The sequence below is a fragment of the Ranitomeya imitator genome, chromosome 3 (assembly GCF_032444005.1).
Source record: "Ranitomeya imitator isolate aRanImi1 chromosome 3, aRanImi1.pri, whole genome shotgun sequence".
Lineage (NCBI taxonomy): Eukaryota > Metazoa > Chordata > Amphibia > Anura > Dendrobatidae > Ranitomeya > Ranitomeya imitator.
In genome coordinates this window covers 530,480,927-530,499,411 of record NC_091284.1, presented here as the reverse complement: position 1 = coordinate 530,499,411, position 18,485 = coordinate 530,480,927, and the positions used below count along the sequence as shown (strand labels likewise).

The window sequence follows — 18,485 nt, the reverse complement described above, 5'->3', positions numbered from 1 at the left end:
CTGAGATTGGTGCAGGGGCGGTTTTGTCACAGAGAGGTTCTGGTTGCTCAGTGTTCAAACCATGTGCTTTCTTTTCCAGGAAATTTTCTGCTGCTGAGCGTAATTATGATGTGGGCAACCGAGAGTTGCTGGCCATGAAGTGGGCATTCGAGGAGTGGCGTCATTGGCTTGAGGGTGCTAAGCATCGCGTGGTGGTTTTGACTGATCATAAGAACCTTACTTATCTTGAGTCTGCCAAGCGCTTGAATCCTAGACAGGCCCGTTGGTCGTTATTTTTTGCTCGTTTTGATTTTGTGATTTCATACCTTCCGGGCTCTAAAAATGTGAAGGCGGATGCTCTGTCTAGGAGTTTTGTGCCCGACTCTCCGGGGTTATCTGAGCCGGCGAGTATCCTCAAGGAAGGAGTCATTGTGTCTGCCATCTCCCCTGATTTGCGGAGAGTGTTGCAGAAATTTCAGGCTAATAAACCTGATCGTTGTCCGGCCGAGAAACTGTTCGTCCCTGATAGGTGGACTAGTAAAGTTATCTCTGAACTTCATTGTTCGGTGCTGGCCGGTCATCCAGGAATCTTTGGTACCAGGGAGTTGGTTGCTAGATCCTTCTGGTGGCCATCTCTGTCACGGGATGTGCGTGCTTTTGTGCAGTCCTGTGGAATTTGTGCTAGGGCTAAGCCCTGCTGTTCACGTGCCAGTGGGTTGCTTTTGCCCTTGCCGGTCCCGAAGAGGCCTTGGACACATATTTCGATGGATTTCATTTCTGACCTTCCCGTTTCTCAAAAAATGTCGGTCATTTGGGTGGTCTGTGATCGCTTTTCTAAAATGGTCCATCTGGTGCCCTTGGTTAAATTGCCTTTTTCCTCTGATTTGGTGCCTTTGTTCTTCCAGCATGTGGTTCGTTTACATGGCATTCCTGAGAATATTGTTTCTGACAGAGGTTCCCAGTTTGTCTCGAGGTTCTGGCGAGCCTTTTGTGGTAGGATGGGCATTGACCTATCTTTCTCCTCGGCCTTCCATCCTCAGACTAATGGCCAGACCGAACGAACCAATCAGACCTTGGAAACATATCTGAGATGTTTTGTTTCCGCTGACCAGGATGATTGGGTGTCATTTTTGCCGTTGGCTGAGTTCGCCCTTAATAATCGGGCCAGCTCGGCTACCTTGGTCTCTCCATTTTTCTGCAATTCTGGGTTCCATCCTCCTTTCTCTTCAGGACAGGTTGAGTCTTCGGACTGTCCTGGTGTGGATTCTGTGGTGGACAGGTTGCAGCAGATCTGGACTCAGGTAGTGGACAATTTGACCTTGTCCCAGGAGAAGGCTCAGCTTTTCGCTAATCGCAGACGCTGTGTGGGACCCCGACTTTGTGTTGGGGATCTGGTTTGGTTATCTTCTCGTCATATTCCTATGAAGGTTTCCTCTCCTAAATTTAAACCTCGTTTTATTGGTCCGTATAGGATTTCTGAGATTCTCAATCCGGTGTCTTTTCGTCTGATCCTCCCAGACTCCTTTTCCATACATAATGTATTCCATAGGTCGTTGTTGAGGAGATACGTGGCACCTATGGTTCCATCTGTGGAGCCTCCTGCCCCTGTTTTGGTGGAGGGGGAATTGGAGTATATTGTGGAGAAGATTTTGGATTCTCGTGTCTCTAGACGGAAACTCCAGTATCTGGTCAAATGGAAGGGTTATGCTCAGGAAGATAATTCCTGGGTTTTTGCCTCTGATGTCCATGCCCCAGATCTTGTTCGTGCCTTTCATGTGGCTCATCCTGGTCGGCCTGGGGGTTCTGGTGAGGGTTCGGTGACCCCTCCTCAAGGGGGGGGTACTGTTGTGAATTCTGTGGCTGAGTTCACTTCTGTGGTCACAAGTGGTATTGCAGTCTCTGGGCTTCCTCCCTCAGGTGTTTTGGTGAGCTCGTTGGCTGCCTTGCTATTTAGCTCCACCTGAGTCTGTCTTCCTTGCTCCTTGTCAATGTTCCAGTGTTGGATCTGAGCTACTGCATCTTTCCTTGGGCCTGCTGCTCTGCTAGATAAGTGCTTCCAGTTTGTTTTCTGATTTTTCTGTCCAGCTTGCTATTAACTTTTGCTGGAAGCTCTGAGAAGCAAAGGGGTGCACCGCCGTGCTGTTAGTTCGGCACGGTGGGTCTTTTTGCCCCTTTGCGTGGTTTTCGTTTTAGGGTTTTTTGTAGACTGCATAGTTCTCTTTGCTATCCTCGCTCTGTCTAGAATATCGGGCCTCACTTTGCTGAATCTATTTCATTCCTACGTTTGTCTTTTCATCTTGCTAACAGTCATTATATGTGGGGGGCTGCCTATTCCTTTGGGGTATTTCTCTGAGGTAAGTCAGGCTTGTATTTCTATCTTCAGGCTAGTCAGCTCCTCAGGCAGTGCCGAGTTGCATAGGTAGTGATAGGCGCAATCCACTGCTGCTTATAGTTGTGTGAGGATAGATCAGGTACTGCAGTCTACAGAGATTCCACGTCTCAGAGCTCGTCCTATTGTTTTTGGTTATTGCCAGATCTCTGTATGTGCGCTGATTACTGCACGCTGTGTTGCCTGATTGCCAGCCATAACACGTCAATGACCAGGCCAATTTTTACAATTCTGACCACTGTCCCTTTATGAGGTGTTAACTCTGGAACGCTTCAACGGATCCTGGTGATTCTGACATTTTCTCATGACATATTGTACTTCATGATAGTGGTAAAATTTCTTTGATATTACCTGCATTTATTTGTGAAAAAAAGGGAAATTTAGCGAAAATTTTGAAAATTTCGCAATTTTCCTACTTTGAATTTTTATGCAATTAAATCACAGAGATATGTCACACAAAATACTTAATAAGTAACATTTCTCACATGTCTACTTTACATCAGCACAATTTTGGAACCAAATTTTTTTTTTTGTTAGGGAGTTATAAGGGTTAAAAGTTGACAAGCAATTTCTCATTTTTACAACACCATTTTTTTTTTTAGGGACCACATCTCATTTGAAGTCATTTTGAGGGGTCTGTATGATAGAAAATACCCAAGTGTGACACCATTCTAAAAACTGCACCCCTCAAGGTGCTCAAAACCACATTCAAGAAGTTTATTAACCCTTCAGGTGTTTCACAGGAATTTTTGGAATGTTTAAATAAAAATGAACATTTAACTTTTTTTCACAAAAAATTTACTTCAGCTCCAATTTGTTTTATTTTACCAAGGGTAACAGGAGAAAATGGACCCCAAAAGTTGTACAATTTGTCCTGAGTACGCTGATACCCCTTATGTGGCGGTAAACCACTGTTTGGGCGCATGGGAGAGCTCGGAAGGGAAGGAGCGCCGTTTGACCTTTCAATGCAAAAATTGACAGGAATTGAGATGGGATGCCGTGTTGCGTTTGGAGAGCCACTGATGTGCATAAACATTTAAATCCCCCACAAGTGATACCATTTTGGAAAGTAGACCCCCTAAGGAACTTATCTAGAGGTGTGGTGAGCACTTTGATCCACCAAGGGCTTCACAGAAGTTTATAATGCAGAGCCATAAAAATAAAACAAATTTTTTCCCACAAAAATTATTTTTTAGCCCCCAGTTTTGTATTTTTCCAAGGGTAACCGGAGAAATTGGACCCTTAATGTTGTTGTCCAATTTGTCCTGAGTATGCTGATACCAGACGTGGGGAGGAACCACCGTTTGAGCGCATGGCAGAGCTCGGAAGAGAAGGAGCATCATTTGGAATGCAGACTAAGATGGATTGGTCTGCAGGCGTCACATTGCGTTTGCAGAGCCCCTAATGTACCTAAACAGTAGAAACCCCCCACAAATTGGAAACTAGACCCCTCAAGGAACATATCTAGATGTGTTGTGAGAACTTTGAAACCCCAAGTGTTTCACTACAGTTTATAACGCAGAGCCGTGAAAATAGAAAATCTTTTTTTTTTTTCCCACAAAAATTATTTTTTTAGCCCCCAGTTTTGTATTTTTCCAAGGGTAACAGGAGAAATTGGACCCCAAAAATTGTTGTCCAATTTGTCCTGAGTATGCTGATACCCCATATGTTGGGGTAAACCCCTGTTTGGGCACACGGGAGAGCTCGGAAGGGAAGGAGCACTGTTTTACATTTTCAACGCAGAATTGGTTGGAATTGAGATCGGACGCCATGTTGCGTTTGGAAAGCCCCTGATGTGCCTAAACAGTGGAAACCCCCCAATTATTACTGAAACCATAATGCAAACACACCCCTAATCCTAACGGTAACCCTAACCACACCTCTAACCCAGACACACCCCTAACCATAATCCCAACCCTATTCCCAACCGTAAATGTAATCCAAACCCTAACTTTAGCCCCAGCCCTAGCCCTAGCCCCAACCCTAGCGGGAAAATGGAAATAAATACATTTTTTTTAGTTTTTTTATTTTTCCCTATCTAAGGGGGTGATGAAGGGGGGTTTGATTTACTTTTATAGCGAGTTATTTAGCGGATTTTTATGATTGGCAGCCGTCACACACTGAAAGACGCTTTTGATTGCAAAAAATATTTTTTGCGTTACCACATTTTGAGAGCTATAATTTTTCCATATTTGGGTCCAGAGTCATGTGAGGTCTTGTTTTTTGCGGGACGAGTTGACGTTTTTATTGGTAACATTTTTGGGCACGTAACCTTTTTAGATCGCTTTTTATTCCGATTTTTGTGAGGCAGAATGACCGAAAACCAGCTATTCATGAACTTCTTTTGGGGGAGGCGTTTATACCGTTCCGCTTTTGGTAAAATTGATAAAGCAGTTTTATTCTTCAGGTCAGTACGATTACAGCGATACCTCATTTATAATATTTTTTTATGTTTTGTCGCTTTTATACGATAAAAACTGTTATAGAGAAAATAATTATTTTTGCATCGCTTTATTCTGAGGACTATAACTTTATTTTTTCGCTGATGATGTTGTATGGCGGCTCGTTTTTTGCGGGACAAGATGACGTTTTCAGCGGTACCATGGTTATTTATATCTGTCTTTTTGATCGCGTGTTATTCCACTTTTTGTTCGGCGGTATGATAATAAAGCGGTTTTTGCCTCGTTTTTTTTTCTCTTCGTTACGGTGTTTACTGAAGGGGTTAATTAGTGGGACAGTTTTATAGGTTGGGTCGTTACGGACGCGGCGATACTAAATATGTGTTTATTGTTTTTTTTTAATTTAGATAAAGAAATGTATTTATGGGAATAATATATGCATAATTTTTTTCATTATTTAGGAATTGTTTTTTTTTTTTTTTTTTACACGTGGAATTTTTTTTTTTTTTTTTTACTTTGTCCCAGGGGGGATATCACAGATCACTGATCTGACAGTTTGCACAGCACTGTCAGATCAGTGATCTGACTTAGAGCACTGCAGGCTTACCAAGCGCCTGCTCTGAGCAGGCACTTGGTAAGCCACTTCCCTCCCTGCAGGACCCGGATGCTGCGGCCATTTTGGATCCGGGCCTGCTACAGGGAGGGAGGTAAGGAGACTCTCGCAGCAACGCGATCACATCGTGTTGTTCCAGGGGTCTCAGGGAAGCTCGCAGGGAACCCCCTCCCTGCGCGACGCTTCCCTATACCACCGGCACACCGCGGTCATGTTTGATCGCGGTGTGCCGGGGGTTAATGTGCCAGGGGCGGTCCGTGACCGCTCCTGGCACATAGTGCCAGATGTCAGCTGCGATAGGCAGCTGACTCCCGGCCGCGCTTCCCCCGTGAAGGGTCAGATAGGCCCAGGGCACCTCGACGGGATAGTACGCGTAAGGTCAGAGAGGGGTTAAGGGACTTTCCAAAGAACAAAAATACCCTATACCCATTGAGCACTCAGCAAGACATCAATGAGCGCTATTTGGCTTTTGGAGTGCAGATGTTACATTTTACTGGAATAGCTCTCAGGCACCATGTCGCATTTGCAAATCTCCTGAAGAAACAATGGCAGAAAAGACACTATTTTGGAAACAACATTACTTAAGGAATTTAGGGCAGTAAAAATGAAAAATTACATAGATTAATCTAGAAAATAACTTTGAATGCTAAAGACCAACGCATATAGAACAGCCTATACTGGAAATAAGACTACTATGATCATTATTATGATAAAATACTGGACCTTTTTTAAGTTTAACCTGGTCACGTCATGGAATAGTAGCTGCAGAACGAAGTCAGTGTGTGAGGAAAAAATCGCATGGCACACACTGCCAATTTTTACAGACCCATCACATAGGAAATCCGACAATTCATCAACGAAGAAGTATTGTAAATTCCTTGTATAAACCGTAAAGAAAAGAATAGCTGTATACATAGAATAAAGATGTCATTGAGACAAAATTAGTGCAGTGTGTGTATCTTGCTGTACATGTATTTAGTTAATAAGAAAATGGTGTGGGGGTCCCCCTTATATATTTTTTTTATCTTCTATTTACCGTATAAGCAGAGACCCCTAATTTTGCCAGAAGAAACTGGGAAAACTTATTGACTCGAGTATAAGCCTAGGGTGGGAAATGCAGCAGCTACTGGTAAATTTCAAAAATAAAAATAGATACCAATAAAAGTAAAATTAATTGAGACATCAGTAGTTTAAAGGGAACCTGTCACCTGAATTTGGCGGGACCGGTTTTCGGTCATATCGGCAGAGTTTTCGGGTGTTTGATTCACCCTTTCCTTACACGCTGGCTGCATGCTGGCCGCAATATTGGATTGAAGTTCATTCTATGTCCTCCGTAGTACACGCCTGCGCAAGGCAAGATTGCCAGGTGACAGGTTCCCTTTAAGTGTTTTTGAATATCCATATTGAATCAGGAGCCCCATAAAATGCATAAAAGATTAGATGGCACCTTAAGATTCTCCATAGAATATTCTGCCCCATAGTATGCTGCATAAAAGGTTATTGGTGGCCCCATAAGATGCTCCATAAAATATTATTCCCCATATAATGCTGCACAAAGGTTGATGGCCCCATAAGATGCTCCATAGAATATTATGCCCCATATAATGCTGCACAAAGGTTGGTGGCCCCATAAGATGCTCCATAGAATATTATGCCCCATATAATGCTGCACAAAGGTTGATGACCCCATAAAATGCTCCATAGAATATTATGCCCCGTATGCTGTTGCGATTTAAAAACAAGCAAACAAAAAAACCGACATACACCATGTTCCAAATTATTATGCAAATTATATTTTTCTTGGATTTTCCTAAATGGTCGGTGCAAATGAGTCAGTCTAATAAGTTATCACCCGTTAGAGTATACATCAAATTTTATTGAAGAAACCTCCCAATGATAAAAGTATAATCTCCAAAATGAATAAAAACTCAAAATGCACTGTTCCAAATTATTAGGCACAGTAGAATTTCTAAACATTTGATCTATTTTAAAGAACGGAAAATGATCATTTGTTGAATTTGCAGCATTAGGAGGTCACATTCACTGAACAAAAAAGCTATTTAATTCCAAAACATCCTAACAGGTCAAGTTACATGTTAACATAGGACCCCTTCTTTGATATCACCTTCACAATTCTTGCATCTATTGAACTTGTGAGTTTTTGGAGAGTTTCTGCTTGTATTTGTTTGCATGAAGTTAGAATAGCCTCCCATAGCTGCTGTTTTGATGTAAACTGCCTACCACCCTCATAGATCTTTTGCTTGATGATACTCCAAAGGTTCTCTATAGGGTTGAGGTCAGGGGAAGATGGTGGCCACACCAAGAGTTTCTCCTTTTATGCCCATAGCCGCCAATGACTCAGAGATATTCTTTGCAGCATGAGATGGTGCATTGTCATGCATGAAGATGATTTTGCTCCTGAAGGCACATTTCTGCTTTTTATACCATGGAAGAAAGTTGTCAGTCAGAAACTCTACAGGTCCTTCTCAAAAAATTAGCATATAGTGTTAAATTTCATTATTTACCATAATGTAATGATTACAATTAAACTTTCATATATTATAGATTCATTATCCACCAACTGAAATTTGTCAGGTCTTTTATTGTTTTAATACTGATGATTTTGGCATACAACTCCTGATAACCCAAAAAACCTGTCTCAATAAATTAGCATATTTCACCCATCCAATCAAATAAGTGTTTTTTAATAACAAACAAAAAAACCAACAAATAATAATGTTCAGTTATGCACTCAATACTTGGTCGGGAATCCTTTGGCAGAAATGACTGCTTCAATGCGGCGTGGCATGGAGGCAATCAGCCTGTGACACTGCTGAGATGTTATGGAGGCCCAGGATGCTTCAATAGCGGCCTTAAGCTCATCCAGAGTGTTGGGTCTTGCGTCTCTCAACTTTCTCTTCACAATATCCCACAGATTCTCTATGGGGTTCAGGTCAGGAGAGTTGGCAGGCCAATTGAGCACAGTAATACCATGGTCAGTAAACCATTTACCAGTGGTTTTGGCACTGTGAGCAGGTGCCAGGTCGTGCTGAAAAATGAAATCTTCATCTCCATAAAGCATTTCAGCCGATGGAAGCATGAAGTGCTCCAAAATCTCCTGATAGCTAGCTGCATTGACCCTGCCCTTGATGAAACACAGTGGACCAACACCAGCAGCTGACATGGCACCCCACACCATCACTGACTGTGGGTACTTGACACTGGACTTCAGGCATTTTGGCATTTCCTTCTCCCCAGTCTTCCTCCAGACTCTGGCACCTTGATTTCCGAATGACATGCAAAATTTGCTTTCATCAGAAAAAAGTACTTGGGACCACTTAGCAACAGTCCAGTGCTGCTTCTCTGTAGCCCAGGTCAGGCGCCTCTGCCGCTGTTTATGGTTCAAAAGTGGCTTTACCTGGGGAATGCGGCACCTGTAGCCCATTTCCTGCACACGCCTGCTTCCTCAGGTTCCCCAAGGTCTGGAATCGGTCCTTCTCCACAATCTTCCTTAGGGTCCGGTCTCCTCTTCTCGTTGTACAGCGTTTTCTGCCACATTGTTTCCTTCCAACAGACTTACCATTGAGATGCCTTGATACAGCACTCTGGGAACAGCCTATTTGAGAAATTTCTTTCTGGGTCTTACCCTCTTGCTTGAGGGTGTCAATGATGGCCTTCTTGACATCTGTCAGGTCGCTAGTCTTACCCATGATGGGGGTTTTGAGTAATGAACCAGGCAGGGAGTTTATAAAAGCCTCAGGTATCTTTTGCATGTGTTTAGAGTTAATTAGTTGATTCAGAAGATTAGGGTAATAGGTCGTTTAGAGAACCTTTTCTTGATATGCTAATTTATTGAGACAGGTTTTTTGGGTTATCAGGAGTTGTATGCCAAAATCATCAGTATTAAAACAATAAAAGACCTGACAAATTTCAGTTGGTGGATAATGAATCTATAATATATGAAAGTTTAATTGTAATCATTACATTATGGTAAATAATGAAATTTAACACTATATGCTAATTTTTTGAGAAGGACCCGTATATACTTTGCAGAGGTCATTTTCACACTTTCAGTAACCTTAAAGGGCCTACCAGCTGTTTCCCCATAATTCCGGCCCAAAACATGACTCCTCCACTTCCTTGCTGACGTCGCAGCCTTGTTAGGACCTGGTGGCCATCCACCAACCATCCACTACTACATCCATCTGGACCATCCAGGGTTGCTCGACACTCCTCAGTAAACAAGACTATTTGAAAATTAGTCTTCATGTATGTCTGGGCCCACTGCAACCATTTCTGCTTGTGAACATTGTTTAGGGGTGGCCGAATAGAAGGTTACGAACCAAAGCAAGCCTTTGAAGGATCCTACACCTTGAGGTTCGAGGGACTCCAGAGGCACCAGCAGCTTCAAATATCTGTTTGCTGATTTTATAATAGCTTTTTAGCAGCTGCACTCTTAATCTGATGAACTTGCCTGGCAGAAACCTTCCTCATTCTGCCTTTATCAGCACAAACAGATCTGTGATCAGATTCGGCCACAAATCTCTTAACCGTACGTTGATCGCGTTTAAGTTTTCAGGAAATATCTAATATTTTCATCCCTTGACCAAGGCATTGCACTATTTGATGCTTTTCTACAGCAGTGAGATCCTTTTTCTTTGCCATGTTACTTGAAAACTGTGGCCTGCTTAATAACGTGGAACATCATTTTAAGTAGTTTTCCTTTAAAGGGAACCTGTCACCCCGAAATTCGCGGGTGAGGTAAGCCCACCGGCATCAGGGGCTTATCTGCAACATTCTGTAATGCTGTAGATAAGCCCCCGATGTTACCTGAAAGAGGAGAAAAAGACGTTATATTATACTCACCCAGGGGCGGTCCCGCTGCTGGTCAGGTCAAACGGGTGTCTCCGGTCCGCTGCGGCGCCTCCCATCTTCATTACAAGACTTCCTCTTCTGATCTTCAGCTCCGGCGCAGGCGTACTTTGCTCTGCCCTGTTGAGGGCAGACAAAGTACTGCAGTGCGCAGACGCCGGGCCTCTGACCTTTCCGGCGCCTGCGCACTGCAGTACTATCCTCTGCCCTCAACAGGGCAGAGCAAAGTACGCCTGCGCCGGAGCCGTGGCTGAAGATCAGAAGAGGACGTCTTGTAATGAAGATGGGAGGCGCCGCAGTGGACCAGACACGCCCATCCGACTGGACCAGCAGCGGGACCGCCCCTGGGTGAGCATGATATAACGTCTTTTTCTCCTCTTTCAGGTAACATCAGGGGCTTATCTACAGCATTACAGAATGCTGTAGATAAGCCCCTGATGCCGGTGGGCTTACCTCACCCGCCATTTTTGGGGTGACTGGTTCCCTTTAATTAGAATCGCCTGGAAAACTAATTACCACAAGTGTTTAAGATTGATTTCATTGATCCATTGAGCCTTGAGACACAATACCATCCATGAGTTTATTTGTAAAACAAAACAATTAAATCTTTGATACTTAAATCCAATCTGCATAATAATTTGGAACACTGTGTACTCACCCTCTCATTCTTGGGTGCCGAGTGCTAGGGCCTTAGCAGGCGGGGACACCGGAGCGCTATGGGGGTCAGGAGCCGGAGTCCCCGGTGGCTCAGGACACCGACACTTACGCTATTCACCTGTCCCCATTCCACCGCCGCACACTGCTGTGTCTTTCGGGTCTCTGCAGTGACTGTTCAGGCAGAGGGCGTGCACTAACGTCATCGCGCGTTCTGACCTGAACATCACACCCAGAGGACCCTGAAAACACGGCGGTGGAAAGGGGACAGGTGAATATCGCGTGGCTCACCCTCCCCATCATACTCACCCCCTCTTGGCACGGTCTCTCTGTATGTCCCTCGTCTCCGGTGCGCGCTGGCAGCTTGTTCCGGTGTTCAGCGGTCACATGGTATCGCTCATTAAAGTAATGAATATGCGCTCTGCCTATGGGAGTGGAGGCGAGTCCATATTGATTACTTTAATGAGCGGTACCATGTGACCACTGAACACGGGAAGAGCTGCAGGCGCCAGAGACCATCGGAGAAGCAGGGAAGTGCAGGGACAGTGCCAGGAGCAGGTGAGTATGATGTCAGCCTCCCCCCGCCGTCCCCCTGGGGCAATGACTTGAGTATAAGCTGAGAGGGGCACTTTTAGCCTTAAAAAAAAAAGCTGAAATTCTCCGGTTATACTCCAGTATATACGGTATTTTTTTAAGCAGGCTCGCGGTTGGTGGTGTTCTGTGAAGGGACCACTTTCCATGGATCTTCACAGTTTAATTGCTCACAGCTCTGTGTAGCCTTTATTGGTTATTAAAATGGGGGGGACCCCCCTCCCCCCAAGAAATTGTGGGCTTGACTCTATCTACTATATGATTGTCTAAGGGTCACTACTGTCTGTCTTTCTGTCTGTCACGGATATTCATTGGTCGCGGCCTCTGTCTGTCATGGAAATCCAAGTCGCTGATTGGTCGTGGCAAAACAGCCACGACCAATCAGCGACGGGCACAGTCCGGAAGAAAATGGCCGCTCCTTACTACCCGCAGTCAGTGGCCGGCGCCCGCATACTCCCCTCCACTCACCGCTCAAACAGGGTTAATGCCGGCGGTAACGGACCGCGTTATCCTGTGGGTAACGCACTCCGTTACCGCCGCTATTAACCCTGTGTGTCCCCAACCTTTTACTATTGATGCTGCCTATGCGGCATCAATAGTAAAAAAAAATGTAATGTTAAAAATAATAAAAAAACAAAACCTGCTATACTCACCCTCCGTTGTCCGCTGAGCCGCTCGCGCCTGCCGCCATCTTCCGTTCCCGGCGATGCATTGGGTAATTTTGCAATGCATCGCCGGGAACGGAAGATGGCGGCAGCCGCGCGCCTATCGCTGGATCCCAGGGGTGAGTATATAACTATTTTTTATTTGAATTATTTTTCTAACAGGGATATGGTGCCCACACTGCTGTATACTACGTGGGCTGTGTTATATACCGCGTGGCTCTGTGCTGTATACTACATAGGCAGTGTTATATGTTATATACTATGTGGGCTGTGCTATATACTGCGTGGCCACTGTTATATACTGCGTGGCCACTGTTATATACTGCGTGGCCATTGTTATATACTGCGTGGCCACTGTTATATACTGCGTGGGCAGTGTTATATACTACGTGACTGGGCAATATACTACGTGGCTCTGTGCTGTATACTACGTGGCTGGGCAATATACTACGTGGCTGGGCAATATACTACGTGGACATATATATTCAAGAATACCCGATGCGTTAGAATCGGGCCACCATCTAGTATTCAATAACCAGCAAAAACGAATCAAGACAGCTGCAGTCTGATATTATTAGGCTGCATTTTATGTACATGAGCAGTGCTGTGGAGTCAGGGCCGGACTGGCAATTCTGGCAAATGCCAAAAAAGCCTATCTGGTCATGGGCTGCCTTATCTGCTACGTTGTTAGCAGAATCTGCTACGTTGTTAGCAGAATCTGCTACGTTGTTAGCAGAATCTGCTACGTTGTTAGCAGAATCTGCTACGTTGTTAGCAGAATCTGCTACGTTGTTAGCAGAATCCGCTACGTTGTTAGCAGAATCTATGTTCTCAAGACATCCATTACGGTTAAGAGTTGCGACGGAGCACAAAGTCGCTGACTCAGTCACTTACCCCAGCAGGTCACAGGTATCATTAGAAATATTGGTCTGAGCATTGCCCCTATGTAGCAGAGCCGATCAGGTTATGTCATCTTCTAGTCTCCCATGGAGGCTATTGAAGCATGGCAAAAGTGAAAAAAAAAAATGTTTTTAAAAATATGAAAAAAAATAAAAGCTCAAATCACCCCCTTTCGCCCCATTCAAAATAAAACCATAATAAAAAAAAGCCAACACGTATTTGGGCGATTCTGAACGTGGTGATACCAATCTATCAATAAAAAAAGAATTAACCTGATAGTTTAACAGCGAGAAAAAAATTAAAAACACCAGAATTATGTTGGTCGCCGCGACATTGCATTGAAATGCAATAATGGCGGTCAAAAGAACGACTCTGCACCGAAATGGTATCATTTAAAAACGTCATCTTGGCACACAAAAAATAAGCTCTCACACGAGATCACGAAAAATGAAGACGCTACAGGTATCTGAAAAGTGCAGTTTGTTTTTTTTTTTGCATTTTTTTAAAGCAGTTTGGACTTTTTTTTACCACTTAGATAAAAAAAAGAACCTAGACATGTTTGGTGTCTGTGAACTTGGAGAATCATATTGGCAGGTCAGTTTTAGCATTTAGTGAACGTAGCAAAAAGGCCAAATAAAAAACAAGTGTGGGATTGCACTTTTTTGCAATTTCACCGCACTTGGAATTTTTTTTCCCATTTTCTAGTACACGATATGGTAAAACCAATGGTGTCATTCAAAAGTGCAACTCATCCTGCAAAAAATAAGCCCTCACATGGCCATATTGACGGAAAAATAAAAGTTATGGCTCTGGGAAGGAGGGGGGCGAAAAATGAAAACACAAAACAAAAACAAAAAAAAGCTCAGATCATTAAGGCGTTAACTAAGACAGTCCCGCAATTCATTGGCAGAGCACTGCCAGATAATGAACTCATGATGTATGGAGGGCAGCCATGTATCTGGGAACCTGTGTGTGCTCCATCCCAGAAGACTTCCTCTCCCAATACCTGAGGAACAGGTTTGCATATGACTGCGCACATCGCAGTGCTGCTTTGCTATAAGAAATACCTGTCATTGAAGGTAAAATGAGTCAATACGAATTGTAAGCGTTCCAAAACTAAAGTGTATAATGGCCTATACAAATTACTCATATTGAAATAAAATTAAACTGCCCCCAAAACATGAGAATATTGAATACAGGTATAGAGGGATTCTATGTGAACTGAGACTAACAGCATTTCAGGTTCCAAGGAAAGACCATACAGTTTCTTCAGGACATCCGCAGTGTCTGACATGGCAGGGTTTCGAACATGGGATGCAAGTAATCTATACATTTGTGTACCGGGTCGCATAACCCTTCAATGCCAGAGACAATTGGACTTCCCGGTGGGTTCGCGGGGCCCCTATGAACCGAACATAAGAACTACCAGGTATTTCACGAGTAGCTCTTCACATACCTTTTTTTTTTTTTTTTTTTTTTAAAGGAATAATACCCTGGGAAAACACCTTGTCTAAAATCTGAAAAAAAGTTTTGGCAAAGTTAATTTGAGGATTGTATGATAATGATGTATGTCTCTCGATCTCAGTTGCCTGATATCCTCCTTGTATCTGGATGGGCCAGGTACCCATGTTCCCCCAGCTTATCAGCTGGTTTGGATACAAAGTGATGACCCTCACTTTACAATCTCCCAAAGTCTCAGCACATTGATGGTCTCTATGGTTCCCCCAAGTACAATTTGATGCCCCACAGCCCTCAAACACTTACTCCCACAGTATTGTCTCCAGCAGCCCACAAAATACTGAGTGACCTTCAAAGTGTTTCCACCAGGATAATTGTCCTGAAACAAGAGGTTTCCCCCTCACTGCCACCAACACAGAATTGTAACACTCCCAAAAGTATGATCCCCCTACAGCCAAAACACATTATCTCAGTCACCCCCAAACGATCAACCCCATTCAGTATGTTGGTCCACCCCATACAAGACTCCCACAGTACGACCCCCAAAATATTATTCCCCTCCAGCCCACAACACTTTGTTCCCCACAGTCCCCAAATACCTAATGATGGCTCTTCAAATTCTCTCTGCAAGGGCCAAAAATCAGTCTCCCTCCCCTTTACTCCGCACTGAGGCTCCATCGTTCCTACATCAAAAGCTGATTGTGAGAACGTGGCCTTTCATTCACCGGTATACGCTTTGTGAAGGTGTAGATGCTGTATAAATCAATGGGATGTGAGGAGGGTGGTCAGATGTGGCCCTTGGTCTGTAGTTTCCCCAGGTCTGCTCTATACTAAAACATAAGAATGGTTACCATTGTTCAAAGTGTGACAATTGCAGAAGCAGGTTTATAGTATGTAATTTTTTTGCACCTTTAGTTTTCAATATTTCGGAAAGACTATCCGTTCTGTTAATTAAAACTTGGTGAACTTTTATACTTCCAGTTCACCAGGGAGTAGGTCAATGTATTAAGTCATTCTAATGTGCTGCATTTTCCAGTACGCGAGCAGGTTCGCAATTTACCCTTGGAATGGGAATCGCAGTAGGCTTCTTTTAACAAAAGCAAGCTACCGTAAATGGATTTTGTCCTGAAGCAATGGGCAGATTGGGTTTTAATAGTTTTTTTTGTTTGTTTTTTTTCTCTTTGTAAATGTGCATCTAGGTCTTTGTTTTTAATGGAAGTGTGTGAATAGATAAGATGTGTATTTTTTTTGCAATATTTTATCAATGGATATGAGATTTTGCTAACATTTGTATGTGGTGTTTAAATACACTAGCAATAGGAAAGTGTGGGTGTAACTTTATTATCTTATGCCCCACTCTATCAGCAGTCTCAGTAGTTAATTTACCTTTTTTTTTTTTTTTTCTTTTACAGAGTCTATACAGGAGCCTTGTTTAAAATGGCGCTGCGCTTCCGTGTGATTCTGCCCTACACCATTCCTGGAGTGCTGGCACTTCTTGGCTGGTGGTGGTTCTTTTCAAGGAAGAAAGATGACAACCATAGAAAACAGCAGCTTACTGCTCCCACGGACATTCAAGCAGACACTACACTGACAAAGCTTGGCCCCACAGTAGAAATGCAAAGCTGCTCAAGTGTGCAGCTTGTGCAGTTGGACAGAGAGGCAAATGCTCCACAGGGCGCATGCTTTGTGCCTCCAGTAGGGGAGGTTGCCACTTTGACTAATATGCTGTCGGACACCAAAGCAAGGGATGTTGTATGTGGTGATTCTGACATCCAAATTGCTGCTTTTCACTCCTTACAACAGCCTTCTGTCGAATGTGATATTGAGCTGTGTTTAGTGGATGCTGATAAAGTGTGCACCACCTCTACAGATTATATCCAAAGTAATTCCTCAGAAGTTATCCAGAGTATCCAGTCAGAACGACGGCACATGGTGCCTTGTATAGAGGATGAACAGCCTTGTATTGGTGAAATAGAAACCGTGGTGAAAATGTCTGTTCTAGTACAGTGTCCTCAGTCAGGTAATAATGAGACAGGCATGTCTATGCAAGACACTGGGGGCAGTAGTACTCAGTTTACAAAATGTTATAGTAAGTCTGCATTGGGGGCAGAGTCTACATCACTGATGCAAGATCAGTTGTCTCCTTCCTTTGCACTAAAGGGTTCAGAACTTTTGCTTGAACCTGTAATCTCCAAAACTGCAGAATCTGTATCAGCCGATCAGCTATCAAATATCAAATCTGCATGCACTGAAGTAATGAGAGAGGGAAATTGTGCAGATATATTGGATGCCTTTTCTCAGTGCTTGGAAAAAAGCGAACAGTTTGAAGATGGGAATGCAAAAACTTTTTTGGGAAACTATGAGGCCACAATAGTTGAGCAGCTGGCCATAAACATCATATCCAAAGTGATTGTGGCAGCTAAACAGGAAATTTTGGCAGGCACAGCAGGTGAGGTATCAGATGGTAGCTGTCAAGTACTTGATGAGACAAATGGAGAAATGCTACCAAAAGATGCTCAATGTCAGCAGATTGCACTGCAGAGAAATTTTGCTGACTACAGTGAAAGTTGTGCAGAAATGGATTCTACCTGTGAATCGGCACAAACAGAACAGTCTCAAGTGGAAAGCATCAGAAGCACTGCAGTAGATGAGGAAGAGGACTCAATTCAGGAGTCCTCAAAAATAAAACTGTCCCAAGAGCAAAACACTAGGATCACTGAACGTGTTGATCAGGAAATTGATTCTGTCTGTGACATGGACTCTACTTGTGAATCTACACAGACAGAAGAATCCTTGGTGGAAAACCTCTCAAGCATTTCAGTTGTGAATAACGATTTGTTTCCTGAAAAAACATATGAAGAACCGTTGGTTTCAAATATGTCCACACAAGAGACCTATGCGATACCAAATGTAAGTGTAGTTCATAGAAATGCAGAATTCCAAGATGAGTGTCACGCAACTATGGAGGATTCCAGTGTTAGCGTATGTACATCAGAAGATGGTATCAGCATAGAGGAACAGTTGCAAAGCACTGCACTGTCAAGTGTTTGCGTTGGCTCCTATGACTCATTAAGTTCATCAAGCATTGAGTTATCGCAGGAAACTTTCAATTTGGCCAGTGAAAAAATGAAAAAGCTAAGAACGGTGGAGAACCGTGTACCATATAGTAATGGGGATGTGAAGGCAAGTTCTCTTGATTTGAAAAATGAAGGCCTATGGACTGGCGATGCAGAAGTTGATAACTCGGGAGGTAAGAGGTTTACGTTTTACCGTGTTAGCTTTTGGATTAGAAAAAAGTAATTTTGAGAACATTAGTTTGCAAACCTATGTTGGGCTTGGCTTTTTAGGATTAGCATTTATTCTCTATTGACTCTAGTGCTCATACGATTAGTAATATATTCGAGGAGGTTACTGTAATGGAATTCTACAATGTGACGCTCCATGACCTTTTACTCCCAATAATAATTTGCGGTCTACTGCCCTATAATTGTGTGTTAAAACAAACAACAACAAAAAATAATTAAACAAGCATCCTTTTTTTGTACGAAAAATTTAAGTATTTCAATATATTGTATAATCTATCTTGCATAATTCTGGGCTTATTACTGCAAGTAATCCAGTATTAACCAGTCACATTCATGGCATGATCACAGCTGTTGGAGTTGTAGACCAGTGTTATACAGTCACTCGCAATGATGTACTGTGTAGATAAGCACTTTTAAGAGCTGACTGAATTTTTCAGGTTCAGATGTGAATAGCATGGACTCTGTGGACAGCGGTTGTGCTCTGGGAAAGTCTGAACAAGTCCAGAATGTAAAGCAGAAAGTAGATGTAAAAAAGGCTGAGCTTGTCATTTGGGAGGTTGAAGTGCCAAAAGTAAGTGGTTTGCCTGTAAACTTTCAAGGAGTGCATTGTATACAACCATGTGTTGGCCTGTCATGCTTGTATAATTTAAGTCTTGTGTA

At 43.2% G+C, this 18,485-nt stretch overlaps 1 protein-coding gene across 4 annotated transcripts in view; it reads left to right on the top strand.

The window, feature by feature from the left end:
- Window positions 1-18,485, top strand: part of AKAP1 (A-kinase anchoring protein 1) — a 118,105-nt gene that overhangs the window by 76,062 nt on the left and 23,558 nt on the right. For all 4 annotated transcript variants that reach the window (XM_069757790.1, XM_069757792.1, XM_069757791.1 and 1 more), the window contains exons 2-3: window positions 15,933-17,770; window positions 18,263-18,396. In XM_069757790.1, the coding sequence (XP_069613891.1) occupies window positions 15,933-17,770; window positions 18,263-18,396 (1,972 nt within the window). The remainder of the gene's footprint in view (window positions 1-15,932; window positions 17,771-18,262; window positions 18,397-18,485) is intronic.